Below are 19163 nucleotides of genomic sequence, written 5' to 3'. Positions count from 1 at the left end.
AAAGTAAAATAAAGTTTATAATCTTTGAATATCATGTGTTGCCAGTTTTTTTATGTGTGCCCCCCTGATTAAACACTGGCCCCTCCTTGGCCCCCCTAGTAAAATGTGTCTAGAACCGCCACTGCCACCAACGCCACGTTGCACCACAGACTGTCCAGGAGTTGGCGGATGCTTTAGTCCAGGTCTGGTAGGAGATCCCTCAGGAGACCATCCACCACCTCATCAGGAGCATGCCCAGGCGTTGTAGGGAGGTCATACAGGCACGTGGAGGCCACACACACTACTGAGCCTCATTTTGACTTGTTTTAAGGACATTACATCAAAGTTGGATCAGCCTGTAGTGTGGTTTTCCACTTTAATTTTGAGGGTGACTCCAAATCCAGACCTCCATGGGTTGATCAATTTGATTTCCATTGATCATTTTTGTGTGATTTTGTTGTCAGCACATTCAACTATGTAAAGAAAAAAGTATTTAATAAGATTATTTCATTCATTCAGATCTAGGATGTGTTATTTTAGTGTTCCCTTTATTTTTTTGAGCAGTGTATATATTTAAGACCCGTTTCCATTGGCACTTTAAAGTGAACCTAGGTTGTGCTGGCTGAAATTGTGTTTCCACTGCCTCCAGAAATGTAAAATGATGCCATGTTGATAGGTAGCCAATATGTGACTGCAGCTGCCTTGATTGATTGAATTTATTTGACAATTTGTAAAATACATACATAAGGGGGCTCCGGCCGGTGACGCCTCTGCATTCAATTTAATAAAATAATCAAGGATAACACAATAAAGCTTATTTCCATTGTGGTCCTAATGTTGCTAGCTAGCAAGACGTTGAAGAATTTAATTCACCCTTACCATGCTGTAACTAACGTTACCCCATACTCCTGCCAGTGCCAGCCAGACTCGGAGCCATTTATATAGATCGCTGACGTTAGCTACCTAGCTAAACGGTTAGCGTAGTCGCTAGCATAGCATACTAACTAGCTAGCTTAATTCCTACCTTGCTCGCCATGGTATCTGCTATTAGCTAGCTAACCAAGCAAACCAGACAAAGTTTTATATGATGTAGCTAGCTTTCAATACGACCTGGCCAGCTACAATTCCTGCTAGCTCACGTTAGCTAGCTAGCTTGTTTCAACTCTGATTTGCTAGCATTCGAGGGCTGACTCTTCATAAAAGTTTGTGTAGTGCAAAAATTAATGAAGGATCCAGCTACGGTGGTAATTCGTGTCATGTCTCAGTACTGCTTGTCCATGTGCTAGCTAACAGCAACAAGCCCAGACGAGCTGGCACCAGCTGTGAAACTGGGCTGCGGTGGCCCGGGTTTCCCTCGACCCAGCAGGAATTTGAGAATTCCATTGAGCCAGCTAGAATTTGGCCCTAAATGTAAGTGCCAGTGGAAGCGGGGATTTAGTTTGGCCAACTTTTAGAATTTTGAATATTGTTCTAGTTCTAGACATTCAGAATATAATAGTTTTTTAATATTCATCGTGTAACGTTAATGTGGAATTAACATGGCTGCCATAGAATGTTGAAGGGGTTAAAGTGTAATGTAAATGCATCATAATGCAGAAAACGCATTGGCCCAACTCTCTAAATACATATAGCTAGTTGTCTGCAAGTAACAATTTTTGTAACCTTAATTTCAATTAGGAGTCCCACTGAGTCCAAGGTGTCTTTTGCAAGGGAACCCTGCATCTTACATGATAGGTCTATATTAAACATTTAATAATATATAAATACCCATTTAAATATATTACATAATATTAAAGTATTTCTGGTATAGCAGTCAGCTTTTCTCTGTACAGTTAGTTTCAGGAGGTTTGTATTTTGTTTACAGCTGGATTACTATAACTGGGGTAAGAAACACTTCAAGAAACCTGAACTAACTTTAGATATCTAGCGAAACTAGCAGCATTGTGCAAGGCAAGGAATTAGAGTAGACCTGAGATCACAAATAAAAAATATTTTGCTGAGAATGACAACTGTGCTAGCTAGCTAGCTTGATGAGTGTGGTTGGAGAACTCTTCTGGTGGTCAAAACAGAAACAGGTGTTCTAGCTAACTGAACAATACACACAGTGTTACACTGAATCAGCACTTTGACCTTCAGAGACGTGAGAGCACTTGAGATCTAATGAGATCAGGCTGAACACACCAGTGTTGCCAACTCCTCAGTAAGGAAAGTAGCTATTGGCTGTCCTAAAAGTAGCTAAATGACGTCATCATAATTTGCATAATTGGCCATGTGCATGTAATTGTGATGGACGCTGTAGGAGAGAGGAATAATGTCGTGGGAGAGACAAAAAGTGAGTAAAAAGCTGCACGATGACTGGGCCGCCTTTTGTGCTACAGGGTGGGGCCCACAGCAACACCCGCTGTGGCAGCACCCGCTGTGGCAGCACCCGCTGCTCGTTGAAAAGAGTAAGAACAATACGTGCTTTCACGTCAGTGTCTCCAATAACACCAGAAAAAGTCACTAGATTTGTCGCTAGTCGCTTTTTTGAAAATGTGTCGCTAGAGGGGTCTGAATACTCGCTAAATATAGCGACAAAGTCGCTAAGTTGGCAACACTGGAACACACATGCTTTTTTCCCCTAGCAGAGACCTGACATGTAAACTCAGAAACGTTAGTAGGTTGAATCCATGCTTAGACTCTGGACCTGTCACAGTAGGAACCATGACCATCAACTGGGAGGGATTTCCAAAATGTAAACTGCTCAGAATAGCTCTGAGCGAATTCCCATAATCTGCTTTAATCCACTGCACTCGACTATCTCGTGCAGATGATGTGTCACCATGGCCTCTAATCGTGTAGCTAACTGAATTACATCCTTACACACACACACAGGGCTCCGGTGTGACTTTTCACTAAGTACAGTTCTAGGATCAGCTTCCCCTCCCCAACACTAACCTAACCATTAGTGGGGAAAATGCTTAACTGATCCAAGATCAGCATCTAGGGGCAATTTCACCCTACTCTAACTCACAAACCGTTCTATATTGAAGAATCACATCAAGACGACAGACCCTTGACTTCAACTATTTGTTAGAAATTGCGTAATTCAAATCTGGTATTGGAATAAGAGAAAACATAATCAAGAGATATTCAATCCAAGCTAAATTTATTATATGCAAAATGTATGTATGATAAGTATGAAGGTTCGTATACGGGCTCACTGAAATACCACGCAGGGCAGACAGAGAACTAAACCATTGTTTACAGGTTCTTTCTCAAATACTCTGACAGAGAGTTCCCACCTCTTCTGTTGGCCAATCAGAGTAAAGGACTGAGTGTGGTTTAGACTTTACTCAGCCAATCCGTTGGCGCACGGGTTAGTCCCAAACCCTTGGCGCTCAACCCCTTGGCGCTCCACCGTTCCCAGGCATAAATTGCTATCATAATAACCTGTGGAGTCAGCACCCAAAAGACACCCTTCCAATCTGTACTCTATGTACCTACGTTCAAGGACGGTTTCACAGACAACAAAGAGAGTGTTCGTATGTGTAAGAAATACAAGTCTTATCTGTCCTACCCCCTAACGTTCCTTACATGAATCACAGCCTGTTATGTGAAACAATTTATATCAGTATAGTACAAACCTATGCTTATCATTAATGCATTCCTTCTAAGTTATTCATCACATACAGATCCAATTATGAGAAAAATAGAAGCCAACATATTTAATGATGGTAAAGACACTTGTCATTTGCAGGGCATTATCGATTAACCCAAAACAACCACACTGGCTGTTATTGCTACATTTTCATTACATTGGTAGTCAATTACTGTATCTTGAAGATAAGTAACATACCGCTATAACCACACCAGTGATAAGGATTAGTAACATTTTATTAGAGGGGGTTAAAAGTGACAACTAAGAACAAATGAATGAGAGAAAAGCCATCATTCATAAGTATGTATCTAACATATTAGCAGAAAATGATCGATTTGTAGTTTGCTAGCTAGCTAGCTAGCACATGAGCTGGCATTTCTCAAACCAAAAGATTTATGCACTAGGAACTAGTTGGAATTATAAGAAAGGTGGGGGGAAAAGGTAATAAAGACACATAACCAGTAGGGGTTATGAACTAGGCCTAGTAGTACTAGTAACTATTCCACAGCTGAAATAAAATTAAAATAAACATGATGGGATGGATATAGGACATAACCCACTGGACACAAACTGGTTGATACATTGTTTTTACGCCATTTCAACAAAAACATTTAATGTGATGATGTTGAATCACCATGGAAAAAGTCTGTGCCCAGTGGGAAGTAATACTTTATTGTTTTACAAATATGTGCTAAGTGGGTTGTAACCAATACCATCAATGGCAGTTTCAGATCTGATTTGAGTTACTGTGGGGGACTTTGTGTTGGTCTGCATTTGTTTTCAATGATTTCGGTGAAAGGGTGATTCTGAAATCAACCCTATACATAAAAGCACATTGTGTTTCAAACAAATATAGTTCCGCACAACTGTAAACATATTGCGGTTTAAGTGCATGTTGCAATAACCTTTTTGTACATCAAATATATAAAAAAAAATGCTATTTACATATACCAAATGAAATAAATTAAGATGCAGTCAAAATGAAGTCCAAAGGATCTGTGGAAGAAGTTAAAAAAATACGATTTCTTTCAATTATTTTGTAGGGATTGATATCCTTGTATGTTATTCTTATTATCGTGAAGCTTGGTCAATTACTAAATTACTATTTTACAAGCTAGTATACAACTCAACAATATTCAACATTTGAGATATGCATTTCCTACAAAGACAATGTTACTATAACAACTAAAGCTATTGGCAAATGGAATGGTATTTAAAACAATTGTTCACCATTTTCCATTCCATAGTTTTGGCTGCTTTTTGCAATCTCCTTAGTAAAGGCCCTGGTTACGGTAACGTCTAGTTAGGACAAGGCAGGATAATAACTGAACAATACAAATATTATAAAGAAAACCAAAACAGTTCATTTCAAAATGAGCCATGAATGACTAATTCAGCGTTCTAGTAATACTGTCAAAACCACAGTAGTGTCTTAAGGAATGCAGAAGCTTTACACACTACCTAAAGAAACAATGTCAGACAAGTAACAAGACCCGTCACAACATCTTGAATTATGATATTGCTATACATAAATTCAGCAACAGTATCATCTGTGACGTTTTGATATTGCCTTTAAGGTGGTCCATACTTGTATTAGAACTAGAGTCCAGATAAAACATTGAAAGAAACATGTCAATAATATCATGAAAAGTGCCCTAATTTCTCAGGATATCTAGTGAACACACAAGAGCCTATTTCACTATAACACTGTTGAATTTTTGATTTCAACAAACTCTACTGACTTAAAAATAAGGTGTTTGGTTACAATAGGCTGCCTGAGAATTCTGCTTTCATGTTTTCCCAAACCTCTAGCTTGCTATTACCCCCAATTTTCTATCAGGTTGCAAGTTAAGAGCTTTTAAGGCTCGCACACGTCGCAACGAATGTGCATCTAGTGTTCGTCTGCCGATCATTCACATTTTACACACGATTTTACATGTAAAATCGGTGCGCACTCGGTTTGCAAATTATGTTCAGAGGTGCTAAGTACTCCCGGGCAGCAAACCCTAGTCGTGTGTCTGAGACCTTAAGCATTGAAATGCTAGCCTGGTAGTAGCAGGTCAGTTTGTGCTTTAGTCAACTCCTCTGTAGAGTTTGTTGTCATGCCATTAACAGATTGTATACCATAACAACAGATGAGGAATTGACTAACTCCTCTGTCAAGTTTGTTGTCATGCCATTAACAGATTGTATACCATAACAACAGATGAGGAATTGACTAACTCCTCTGTCGAGTTTGTTGTCATGCCATTAACAGATTGTATACCATAACAACAGATGAGGAATTGACTAACTCCTCTGTCGAGTTTGTTGTCATGCCATTAACAGATTGTATACCATAACAACAGAAGAGGCATTGACTAAAGCACATATATATCCGTAACCAGATTATTGATCTTGTGGCAAAAGTTGTGGGAAATTTCTTCAAAAAAACAAATCCCTTTTCAAATGAAGAGAGGAAGTTTAGAGGACAGGATGAGTCCTTAGGATGCTTCCCAAATGGCAACCTATTCCCTATGTAGTGCACCACTTTTGATCAGAGCCTTATGGGGCCCTGGTCAAAAGTAGTGCATTACATGAGGAATAGGGTGCCATTTTAGACGCAAGCCTTCCTTTAATCCCTCTCTCAGTCTGTACCCGGTCACACCATGGCACCAATAGGATCCCACAAGCCATCTCAGTTCTCTTGTAGATATTGGAATATGAAGTCGATATCACATAACCACAGTTAGCAACTTCTTTCAGAGGGCAGTAGCAAAAATAGCACGCCAGGGCTCAGTCAACAGTAGTGTCTATTAGATGAGATCAATGTCCTTGTGGCTGCATCGCGGACCGGTGTCCTCTACCACCTAGTACCCAATCAACCTCCTGATCATGGCGGGTTTAGAGAAGGGCCAGCCGTACTCGTTGGGCACGGGGCCGTTGACGTTGCATTCGAAGAAGGAGAACATGGGGAACCAGATGCGGGCCCTGCGACTCTGCTGGTACGCCCTGGTGTTAGCCAGCGTGTGGTAGTACAGGAACAGCCTGGTGGTGATGTAGAAGGCTATGAAGACGTCAATGGAGTAGTGTTCATGGGCTGCCAGGATAAAGAAGATCCCAAACAAGTTAAGGACCCAGGATAAGGTGTGGATGAAGTTCCAACCCCTCGGTGTGTCTGTTGAAGTAAAATCAGCAAATTGATGCGTTAGAATGTTGAATTTCTGTCATGTTAAACTCAGGTTGTGTACCAAATGACACCCTATACATTGCGCACTACTTTTGACCAGAGCCCTATTGCCTCACAGTGCATTGAATGACACATCTTTATTGATTCTGGTCTCAGTGTAGATCCATTATCTGTATGCGATTTTCAAATCAATCAAACTTTATTTATAGAGCACATCTCTCACAGAGGATGCATTTCAAAGTGCTTAACAAATAAAACAAAAAAGATGAGAAGATAAAAACCTAATACATTTTCTAAAATGAGAGAAATTCAAATAGTAAAACAAAATAACAGTGGACATGAGACTAAAGAATTAAAATAAATAAGATGTATAGAATGGGATAAAATAGTATGGCTAAAAGCACACTAAGTAAAAGTATGGCTAAAAAGGTGTCTTAAGATCTTTTTTTAAAATGTCTACAGTTTCTGAGGCCCCTCCCCTCTGGTAGGCTGTTCCAAAGGCCAGAACCATAATGGCTGAAGGCAGCCTAACCTTTGGAACTAAAAGGCCGGTGCCAGAGGATCTGAGGGACCGACTGGACACATATCTTAAAAGCATATCAGACACGTATTCGGGTGCAAGGCCACGTAGTGCTTTAAAAAGCTTTAAAAACATTTTTAAATGAACTCTAAAACTAGCAGGCAACCAATGCGGGGACTTTAAAATAGGTGGTATGTGTGCTCTCCTTCTGGTTTTCGTTAGCACACTTGCTGCTGTAAAACAGTTTAAATCTGTCAGTGGTTATCGGTGGCTCAGTTGGTAGAGGGTGACACTTGCAACGCCAGGATCGTGGGTTTGATTCCCACTGGGGTCACCCATACGGAAAATGTATGCATGCATGACTAAGTCGCTTTGGACAAAAGCGTCAGGTAAATAAATGGCATATATTATTATATTGTCAGTGGGCTGGTCTTGACGCCTTTTGTGCAGTTACAGCTAATGGACACATGAGGGCAGCAAAGGGACAACACATGACGTACATAAGTTCTTCCCACTACAGTCAAGGATAATTATTGTCTGCAACAGGTGACAGTGAAAGTAACAGTAAAAAGATATGGAAGACTTACATTCTGTCACAAAGAAGTTGAGCATGGTGATGACCACTGTGTGACCGCTGAACATGTAGTCACCACATGTGTGGACACCTGTGAGAGACATTCCAAATCCACTCCAGATGGCCAGAGCTCGATGCAGTTTGGCCCACATATCACCATAAATCTGGGGGGGAAAGAGAAGGAAAGAGTCACTATTGAGATTTGACCCTGTCGTGAGAAGAGTGAAAATTGCTAAAGAAAATTGCTACCCATAGATTGTAACTATAAAAAGCGACACGTGTTATGAAAAGATCATCCTCAACCTGGAGGGAATGCTGATGTGTGTGGAGCTGTAGTACCTTTCCTGAGCACTGCAGGTGCTGTCCTGGCACTGACAGGGAGGTGACGAACATGGTGATGCAACGCAGCATGAACACTGTCCCCATGAGGCTGCACAGGCGCCGCAGCAGAACAGACCTTCAGCAGAGCATACATTACACATGAACTAGACCTGTGGTTTTCAAATCTGTCCCCCGGAAGTTTCACAATTTTGTTGTAGCCCTGAACTAACTCACCTGATTCAAGTAGTCGAAAGCATAATAGTTAGTTGATCATTTGAATGAGGTGGGCTAGCTCTGGAATATTTAAAATACATCGAACGGCTGGGTGTTCCCAAGGACAAGTAAAAAAAAACTATGGACTAGGTAAAACATTCCACAATTCTCTTAATTTCATAGAGAAATTCTAGATACTAGTTTAAATAATGTTTAGGCTATCTGTGTGATGAACAAGTTTTCCTATGGACCAGTCAGTAGTCAGTACTCTACCTGTGCTTGTGCAGCAGCAGAACTAGCAGCCAGATATTACACAGGATCACGCCACATGCCTCTGCCATGGCAAAGGCCCATGGTATTCTAGGTACACTGTTAAGAGAAAGAAATGGTTATTGGCTAATCTACTTAATGCAAACTGCCTTGTATTGTGCATTTAGATGATTTTCCCAGGCTTGGCTAATGTTTATGAAGTGTCACTTTAGCCTATTAACAGATAATAATAGCCAATAATACTAATAATATGATGATGATGAGGAGTATTACCCTATCAACATTACTTCATTGGAAAAATGAAATAGCCTAGTAGATTTCTATGCAAACAGCAAGCCTAAACTTGTGCAACTGGAAAAACACACCTGACAAACCTGCATGAGGTTAACGCAAAAGGCAAGCCGCCTTCTCGATTGCACCAAGATTAGGCTCTATGACAATCTGTAATCCTGCCAGTCAGATCATAAACACAGGGAGCCTAGAGAGCTACATTTAGCCTAGTTCCTGCTTACTCATCTTGCCAACAGTAATCTGCCACGTTATCACACCATGAGTAAGTCAAACTACACTCTCAGTGAGAACAAGCTGGTTGGTCCGGGGGCATGCCCCATTGGGCGTATTTTGTTTTATGAACGACTGATGACTTTTTAAAAAGGATATTCTACTCCAAAATGCATTAAAATGTAATTATGTTATCTAACTTTAAAACTAATCTGAAAATCAAAGACAGTAACATTTTATCTCTTGATCTCAATGACAAACAGCCAATTCAATATTAACCCAAAAACGTAGTTAGCTAGCGTAACGTTACTGTATCTTAGCTAGCAATTATTCCATACATCTATTAATAGGATTGGCTAGCTAGTTACCTTGGAGGTTTCTTGGACGATCTGATGAGACTGAGGAAGATACGTAACTTGTTGTAACTTGTCACTCTGATCTTAAAAGCGCGTCTCGGAATAAATAAATATTTCCTTAATTTTTTATGTATTTGTTTGCATTGGCGGCAACAGTGCACTGCTCTTAAATGAATATAGGCGAAACACTAGACACCATTGCAAAACGTTTAGCAAAAACAAACAAGTTTATATTGGACAAATTCAGGTAGCCTAAGTAAGTCCCTCCCCGTTTAGTTCAGTTTGCTTGTGTTTGGTTCCTAGTAACCGGTTATCACCACAGCATCAGTTATGTTGACATTCGAAACAGAGGTGTTTGCTGAACAGTCACAAGCTCAAGTAGGTCTACATATACATTGCATAGGATGTGGGGAACAGCATGACCAACAGCAACCCACCTGTCTAAGAAAATGTCTGGCAAGGGCGGGTAGGTGCGCATGTCCGGCACCCTCTCGTGCACGATCACCATGACGAAGGAGGTAAATCCGAACACGAACACAACATAGATGGCACTAAGCACCGTCTTCCAGTACTCAGGGTCCAGCCTCCTGCTCCCTCCATGCTTGTACTTCCCATTCGTATACTGATGATACTGCTCTCCAACCGGTGCAGTATCGGTGTTAGAGTTATCACACTCTCTACTGGAGTCTCCATTGCAGTGCCAGTCCCCACCGCCGCCACCACCTCCGCCGCCCTGAGGGGAGTGTCCGTCGAACGGGACCCCCAGCTCCTCCAGGATGTCCAGGTTTTGTTTCTGCAGCTTGCGGAGGGACACCATCAGCCTCTTGATGTCCCCCAGCACCTTGAGCTCCAATGGGGGAGAGCGTAGGTCGTACTCGCTGAGGGTGAGTAAGGACATGCCGTCCAGACGGTGCTTGTTGCACAGTAGGTCTACATAGTGGCAGAAGCCCTCGTCCTTCAGCCACTTGGCTATGTGCTTGGTGGTCCACTGCCGGATGTTCAGCTGGGTGCTGCTAGACATCTCCTCTTCACTCTGAAACTGTAGAAAACAAACAAAATATTAATCTTGACTCCAAGAACCAAATCTTGCATGTGCCCTTATTAAGTCTGTCACGGGAGAAATGCATATCACGTGAGCAGTCAGTACCCGGTACTTTTACGAAGGAGAAAACACTGTAACTCTGTGTCATTACACAGAGAACTAGTCATCCACCATTTCCACTGAATCAGCATTTCAGAAATACTGTTGGTTCCCTATAAAGCCAAGCAAGACTTCAACACGAGTCACTGACAAAAGAGGCACATACTTTACACTGCTACAAGACAAACTTCACCTTCTCTTCCCGTCTGGTTGTTAAATTGTGGTCACTAAAAACAGTTTTCCACTGAAACATACAGTGAGGGAATTAAGTATTTGATCCCCTGCTGATTTTGTACGTTTGCCCACTGACAAAGAAATGATCAGTCTATAATTTTAATGGTAGGTTTATTTGAACAGTGAGAGACAGAATAACAACCAAAAAATCCAGAAAAACGCATGTCAAAAATGTTATAAATTGATTTGCATTTTAATGAGGGAAATAAGTATTTGACCCCCTCTAAATCAGAAAGATTTCTGGCACACAGGTGTCTTTTATACAGGTAACGAGCTGAGATTAGGAGCACACTCTTAAAAGGGAGTGCTCCTAATCTCAGTTTGTTCCCTGTATAAAAAAAGACACCTGTCCACAGAAGCAAATCAATCAATCAATCAGATTCCAAACTCTCCACCATGGCCAAGACCAAAGAGCTCTCCAAGGATGTCAGGGACAAGATTGTAGACCTACACAAGGCTGGAATGGGCTACAAGACCATCGCCAAGCAGCTTGGTGAGAAGGTGACAACAGTTGGTGTGATTATTCGCAAATGGAAGAAACACAAAATAACTGTCAATCTCCCTCGGCCTGGGGCTCCATGCAAGATCTCACCTCGTGGAGTTGCAATGATCATGAGAACGGTGAGGAATCAGCCCAGAACTTCACGGGAGGATCTTGTCAATGATCTCAAGGCAGCTGGGACCATAGTCACCAAGAAAACAATTGGTAACACACTATGCCGTGAAGGACTGAAATCCTGCAGCGCCCGCAAGGTCCCCCTGCTCAAGAAAGCACATATACAGGGCCGTCTGAAGTTTGCCAATGAACATCTGAATGATTCAGAGGAGAACTGAGTGAAAGTGTTGTGGTCAGATGAGACCAAAATCGAGGTCTTTGGCATCAACTCAACTCGCCATGTTTGGAGGAGGAATGCTGCCTATGACCCCAAGAACACCATCCCCACCGTCAAACATGGAGGTGGAAACATTATGCTTTGGGGGTGTTTTTCTGCTAAGGGGACAGGACAGCTTCACTGCATCAAAGGGACGATGGACGGGGCCATGTACCGTCAAATCTTGGGTGAGAACCTCCTTCCCTCAGCCAGGGCATTGAAAATGGGTAGTGGATGGGTATTCCAGCATGACAATGACCCAAAACACACGGCCAAGGCAACAAAGGAGTGGCTCAAGAAGAAGCACATTAAGGTCCTGGAGTGGCCTAGCCAGTCTCCAGACCTTAATCCCATAGAAAATCTGTGGAGGGAGCTGAAAGTTCGAGTTGCCAAACATCAGCCTCGAAACCTTAATGACTTGGAGAAGATCTGCAAAGAGGAGTGGAACAAAATCCCTCCTGAGATGTGTGCAAACCTGGTGGCCAACTACAAGAAACATCTGACCTCTGTGATTGCCAATAAGGGTTTTGCCACCAAGTACTAAGTCATGTTTTGCAGAGGGGTCAAATACTTATTTCCCTCATTAAAATGCAAATCAATTTATAACACTTTTGATATGCGTTTTTCTGGATTTTGTTGTTGTTATTCTGTCTCTCACTGTTCAAATAAACCTACCATTAAAATTATAGACTGTTCATGTCTTTGTCAGTGGGCAAACGTACAAAATCAGCAGGGGATCAAATACTTAATTCCCTCACTGTATGTGCTCCTAAGAAAGGACTTAGCCTAGCCTACAGTACACATAGTCAGACTTGAACTTATTTACCTATATCCCTCAAGTACAGAAACTGTGTGTGTCAAGCTAATATTGACGACAGACAAAGTAACAGAAACAGTTGCTTAATCATGAGAGCCACACCCTCCATTATTCCATTGTGGAATACAAGCGTTGTCACATATGGGGTAAAGAGCAACTTGAACTAGACTTGCTTGCTTCTGTTTTGAGAACAGAGCAACAATCCATTACATTCTTTTGGGTTGGGCTGTGTGTCAAAAGGGAAAAAAAAGACAGCCCAACAACGCAGCAGCCCATCTATACTTAACAAAAATATAAACGCAACAATTTCAAAGATTTTGCTGAGTTGCAGTTCATGTAAGGAAACCAGTCAATTGAAATAAATTCATTAGGCCCTAATCTATGGATTTCACATGACTGGGCAAAGGCTCAGAATGAGTTTTTCCCCTACAAAAGGGCTGTATTACAGACATGGACGTACTGCCAAATTCTCTAAAACGACGTTGGCTTATGGTAGAGAAATGAACATTCTCTGGTGGACATTCCTGCAGTCAGCATGCAAATTGCACACTCCCTCAAAACATCTCTGACATTGTGTTGTGTGACAAAACTGCACATTTTAGAGTGGCCTTTTATTGTCCCCAGCACAAGGTGCACCTGTGTAATGATCATGCTGTTTAATCAGCTTCTTGATATGCCACACCAGTCAGGTGGATGGATTATCTTGAGAAAGGATAAAATGCTCACTAACAGGGATGTAAACAAATGTGCCCATAACTTTAGAGAAATAAGCTTTTTGTGCGTTTGGAAAATTTCAGGGATATTTTATTTCAGCTCATGAAACATTGGACCAACACTTTACATGTTGCGTTTATATTTTTGTTCAGTTTATAAACAGAATTATGTGCAGAGATTCACAAATGTGACTGATACAGTATTAAGACTTGAACTTGACATTCAATCTGTATCACTGAAGCGTTAGATTGTGCGATAGAAATGTAAAGGTAGGCCTAATTTTAGATTGAGCCTTCATATGCAGCGTTTACCATGAATGTAGTCTCCGCTAACGCAGGAAAATTGCCTTTAAATTTCAATCACACTGTAACGCTGAACTTCCACGATACAATTAAATTTTTGTTCAGTATATTTGGCAGTAGCCGTCTAAACTCAACTCTGCGATTTATGATGGAGTTGAGCAGCAATTAGTGTGGGCGGACTGGAGCGTCGACTTCAAAAACTACAGCACCCAAAGAACAGCCCGCAATTAATGGGTACTGAAATCAGTCATTTTTTACGTTGGAGCTCCAGTCCTTCCACACCAGTCGATGCCTGAGTATGTGAGTGGACAATTTGACTGGAAAGCGGAGCCAGATTCCCAAAGGCTGGAGCGTCGGCCTTCTCGCCCGCTCCAATTTCGCTCACTTCACCAGCTCAGGGCATGCCCGGCCCAGCATACATTTGTAGTCTACTTGTGTGCTGCTATAGCCCCTTGCTTTAGCTACTGTCATGGAGTTAGATAAATATTTTCTTTAAAAAATTGATAAAAACACACATGTGCAAAATCAAGCTGACTTACAAAGATGAGGACCAAGAGCAAGAGAGGGAGTGCCGTGATGTAGTGTCCACAACTAAATATTCATTGTGGAATCTGAAAATACACATATCCCGAAAGCATGATGGTGTACTTAGAACGTGCACATGCTAAAGAAAGGATCGAGGTGGGTAGATAACTAAGTGTGTCATTGTAGCAAAGTATTTATAAACAAAAAATCAAATTTCTTAAACGTTTCGTTCATTTTTGTTTGATTATCTATACAATAGGCCATAATTGATTTTGGCCCAATAGGCCTGGCATATTCCCATGTTCAAGGAGCTTTCCGTTTTGATTGGGTTATTTTGCCTAAAAACCTTTAGGCCTACCTATAGAAAAATAAAACAACAACTCTGCATCTCTGCCCAGCCTGGCAAGAGTGGCCTAAAGGGTGTTTAGCATCCCCAGTGGCTCTGCAAGTGTGGAGAGGATATTCTCCGCTGCTGGCCGGCTCTCCAGGCACCATCGCATGAGCCTAAAGCCACAGACTGGCCAAACTCATGTTTCTAAGAATGAATTCTAAAAATGAATTCTAAAGCACTAATAAGTCATTTTTCATTTAATTTGTATTTAATTCTCAGTAATTCACAGCCTATATGCTCAATTTATAGACTATAATGATTTAATACAACAACATTTTGTTTAAATGCTGAGGGTTATATGTCCCTACCAGCCTATTGTGTCGCACTCGCAAATGTTTCACAATGTATTTCTTTGTAGGCTATAGCCTTGAAATAATTGAAATAATATAGCCTAAATAATTCATTTTAGTTCCTTCTTAGGCTCCCTGTCTGGCTCCTGACCTATTTAGGGTGTTTATATGCTGTTTAGTATGACATGATGCAAACTTCTTACATTCACCTTTTCATGTTTATTCAAATACTTTTCATTCAAATCAAGTGGTTTGGTTTCAATACTTAAAAACTAAATGGTAGGTCCAGGTAGTCACAATAATAGATGGGTGTTCATTAAATTGTGATTTTAATTAATGGAGCTGCAGTTTTTATTTTCTGTGAGCAAGGAGAGGTTTTTAGCGGAGCAGTTGGAAAGGACGTGGAGCGCCTGAGCGGTGCGCAAGCACCACTCCATGAGCAGGATTTCCAACCGATCAAATACTCTGGTCGATGCTCAACTGCATCATAAATCGTGGAGTTGAGCTTCATCGGCTAACTTGACAGAGGACAGTGTTCTAATGATGGGAAGTTAATTTGGGTCAGATAAACTGAAAAGTCGAAATAGTAATGATTCTGCAAGCCTCTCGTTCACAATAAGGGGCTTAATGGAGCTGTCATTTGTGACAGACTTGTAAAACTGTGGTTTAAAGAATGTACATTTGTTGATTGCTAGGCACACAAATAAGATAATTTCTTGGTACATTTGAAACAAGGTCTAGTTGTGGCCGCGACCGGACTAAATCGTGAACGACTTGGCAGAACGCATTACTTGACTGCCGTGAGCGTAATACGCACAATATCGTTCGCGGACCGATTCGTTCTCGAGTTCCGAGTTTGTTGAGCAGAGGCTGTGTATGTTTTGGTTCTACAAAGCTGTGTCCATCATAACATTCAATAATCAATTAATTGCATTCATTCTTGCACCATGCGATTAATTATCAGTTCTAAACATGTACAGTTGAAGTCGGAAGTTTACATACAGAGTTTGGAGTCATTAAAACTTGTTTTTCAACCACTCCACAAATATCTTGTTAACAAACTATGGTTTTGGCAAGTCGGTTAGGACATCTACTTTGTGCATGACACAAGTCATTTTTCCAACAATTGTTTACAGACATTATTTCACTGTATCACAATTCCAGTGGGTCAGAAGTTTAGATACACTATGTATTTCAAGGTCTACCTTCAAACTCAGTGCCTCTTTGCTTGACATCATGGGAAAATCAAAGAGATCAGCCAAGTAATAATTGTAAACATCCACAAGTCTGGTTCATCCTTGGGTGCAATTTCCGAACGCCTGAAGGAACCACATTCATCTGTACAAACAATAATACGCAAGTATAAACACCATGGGACCACGCAGCCGTCATTCCGCTCAGGAAGGAGACGCGTTCTGTCTCCTAGAGATGAACGTACTTTGGTGCGAAAAGTGCAAATCAATTCCAGAACAACAGCAAAGGACCTTGTTAAGATGCTGGAGGAAACAGGTACAGTAATTATCTATATCCACAGTAAAACGAGTCCTATATCGACATAACCTGAAAGGCCGCTCAGCAAGGAAGAAGCCACTGCTCCAAAACCGCCATAAAAAAGCCAGAATACGGTTTGCAACTGCACATGGGGACAAAGATCGTACTTTTTGGAGAAATGTCCTCTGGTCTGATGAAACAAAAATAGAACGGTTTGGCCATAATGACCATTGTTATGTATAAGGGAAAAGGGGGTGGCTTATAAGCCGAAGAACACCATCCCAACCGTGAAGCACGGGGTGGCAGCATCATGCTGTGGGGGTGCTTTGCTGTAGGAAGGACTGGTGCACTTCACAAAATAGATGGCATCATGAGAAAGGAAAATTATGTGGATATATTGAAGCAACATCTCAAGACATCAGTCAGGAAGTTAAAGCTTGGTCGCAAATGGGTCTTCCAAATGGACAATGACCCCAAGCATACTTCCAAAGTTGTGGCAAAATGGCTTAAGGACAATAAAGTCAAGGTATTGGAGTGGCCATCACAAAGCCCTGACCTCAATCCTATATTAAATGTGTGGGCAGAACTGAAAAAGCGTGTGCGAGCAAGGAGGCCTACAAACCTGACTCAGTTACACCAGCTCTGTCAGGAAGAATGGGCCAAAATTCACCCAACTTATTGTGGGAAGCTTGTGGAAGGCTACCCGAAACGACCCAAGTTAAACAATTTAAAGGCAATGCTACCAAATACTAATTGAGTGTATGTAAACTTCTGACCCACTGGGAATGTGATGAAAGAAATAAAAGCAGAAATAAATCATTCTCTCTACTATTATTCTGACATTTCACATTCTTAAAATAAAGTGGTGATCCTAACTGACCTAAGACAGGGAATTTTTACTAACACTAAATGTCAGGAATTGTGAAAAACTGAGTTTAAATGTATTTGGCTAAGGTGTATGTAAACTTCCGACTTCAACTGTATGTTCTTCTCTGCCTGCACATCACTACTGTGTTCAGTGTCCCTGGCAAGACAAACTGTCCCCATATGATGGTATTCCCACACTTAAGTCTTGCACCCATTAAACGCAATACAGATTACTTGTGGGCTGTTAACTAATATCAAAGAATCCCTCAATAAACGAAACAACACAATATACAATACACAGAGAATGATGGTTAAATAAAGGTGAAAAAAAACAACATCATCTCTGGCAACAAGCCCATTGTCTTCAGCAGGCCAGGCAGAGATTAGTTAGCTAACGTTGTTGGCTACACAGTAGTAGTTAGCTGATACAGGCAGCTAGCTATCTGCACGAGTGACTGATATACCCCCGATCCCAGTAAGCTTGCTGTGTAGATACCTAAAAATATGCAGAACACATTTCCATGCTCCGAATACATTAGCTAGCAACAAAGCGTACATTCAGGCATAGCGTACCAGCTGGCTAGCATGCTAACGTTAGGCTGATATGTTAGCTAACTAACCAGCAGTAATTACTCACCAGAATTCAGATTCAACGGTTAGTTAGCTGCCGCGGTGAGCAATATGACTAGCTATATGGCATCTCACATGAGTCTGACGAAGCTATATTTACGTTTAGTGCAATAAGAGGATTGAGGCAAATCATTTCGCCCCGCTGCTGATTATTATCTGCTTTGCTGTGGACATTACCAAAAAGGAGCGTCGGCCGTAAACACTAGAAAAGCCGCGCACTAGTCAGTCTTCTTGTACAATGACCTCTACTGGTGAAATTACAGTATCGGTATGCAAAGTACAGTAAGTAGTGCAATGCATTGTTTATAATAATAATAATAATATGCCATTTAGCAGACGCTTTTATCCAAAGCGACTTACAGTCATGCGTGCATACATTTTTGTGTATGGGTGGTCCCGGGGATCGAACCCACTACCTTGGCGTTACAAGCGCTGTGCTCTACCAGCTGAGCTACAGAGGACCACATAAAATAACCTATAACATAATGTAGAATATATAAAAATGTGGTGAGTCACTCACTGTAGCCGACCTTAGCTCTTTGTAAAGTTGCAAGACATATGTAAGTTTAACTACACAAACAGACATAAATCAGGTCATTTTAATTTTAGACTGAGGGGAAGGAAGGACACCTGTTCCTGTCACTATACATAGGCCTATCTAAAGCCTCAACTAGGCTAATTACCACCCTACAACATCAGAAAATGAAAAGGAAAGATAGCTAATATCGCATAAGAGCCATTTATACCACAGTGTTGTTATTGTGCCTTTTAAAATATTTTCAATTGAATCTTATTTAAAGCTCTCACAATGTATCCTGTGCATATGACAAATAAACTTTGATTTGTATGTTGGAAGTAGTCCATTTAATGAGCAAATAAAAACATCCCCATGCAAACAAACATCATCCATCGAGCACACCTGCAGCAGGTCAGTTATCATGAAAGGGGATCTCCCAGCCTCTGTCATTTACATCTGCAACAACATCATCACCCTGCAAGAACAGAGATCACAGAATGACAGCCAAATGATGGATGACTACGATCATTTTAGATAATGGCATTGGCAATGGCAGGGATACAAATTGCTGACATCTTTATGTGTTGTTTCTCCACATTGTTTTATGTCAGGAGAAACAGTAATCCATGTTTTGGTTTACTTTAAAATGCCATTACAAACTTCAGCCAACTTTAGCCACCGCTAGCTAAAACTCAATGGCATGATAGGGGCAACCGTGCAATCAATAAAATGACATGGTCAAATCAACTCAAATATTTGGTTTGATGTTACCTGAAGATGATTAGGCCCTATACACTTCCATTGGTTGTCAGCTAGCTATGGCTAAAAT

The 19163-nt window shown here is 41.1% G+C and overlaps 1 protein-coding gene across 1 annotated transcript; it reads right to left on the bottom strand.

Moving 5' to 3' along the window:
• Window positions 1-3662: 3662 nt before the first annotated feature.
• Window positions 3663-18026, bottom strand: LOC121576205 (sphingomyelin synthase-related protein 1). The gene is made up of 6 exons (XM_041889379.2): window positions 17825-18026; window positions 9981-10582; window positions 8690-8785; window positions 8222-8339; window positions 7896-8046; window positions 3663-6776 (listed from the first exon to the last, which is right to left on the bottom strand). The coding sequence occupies exons 2-6, from the start codon at window positions 10562-10564 to the stop codon at window positions 6469-6471; spliced, it is 1257 nt and encodes a 418-aa protein (XP_041745313.1). The 5' UTR covers window positions 10565-10582; window positions 17825-18026; the 3' UTR covers window positions 3663-6468.
• Between the last annotated feature and the right edge of the window lie 1137 nt (window positions 18027-19163).

Source organism: Coregonus clupeaformis, chromosome 1 (assembly GCF_020615455.1).
Source record: "Coregonus clupeaformis isolate EN_2021a chromosome 1, ASM2061545v1, whole genome shotgun sequence".
Taxonomy (NCBI): Eukaryota; Metazoa; Chordata; class Actinopteri; order Salmoniformes; family Salmonidae; genus Coregonus; species Coregonus clupeaformis.
The sequence above is the reverse complement of the archived record's forward strand: the minus strand, read 5'-3'. Positions and strand labels throughout refer to the sequence as shown.

Coding starts and splice junctions, on each gene's coding strand:
- LOC121576205 (XM_041889379.2), bottom strand. CDS start 10,564: ATGTCTAGCAGCACCCAGCTGAACATCCGGCAGTGGACCACCAAGCAC. Junction 8,786..9,980: donor CCAGACATTTTCTTAGACAG/GTGGGTTGCTGT, acceptor TTCTCTTAACAG/TGTACCTAGAATACCATGGG. Junction 6,777..7,895: donor CAACTTCTTTGTGACAGAAT/GTAAGTCTTCCA, acceptor TTACTTCAACAG/ACACACCGAGGGGTTGGAAC.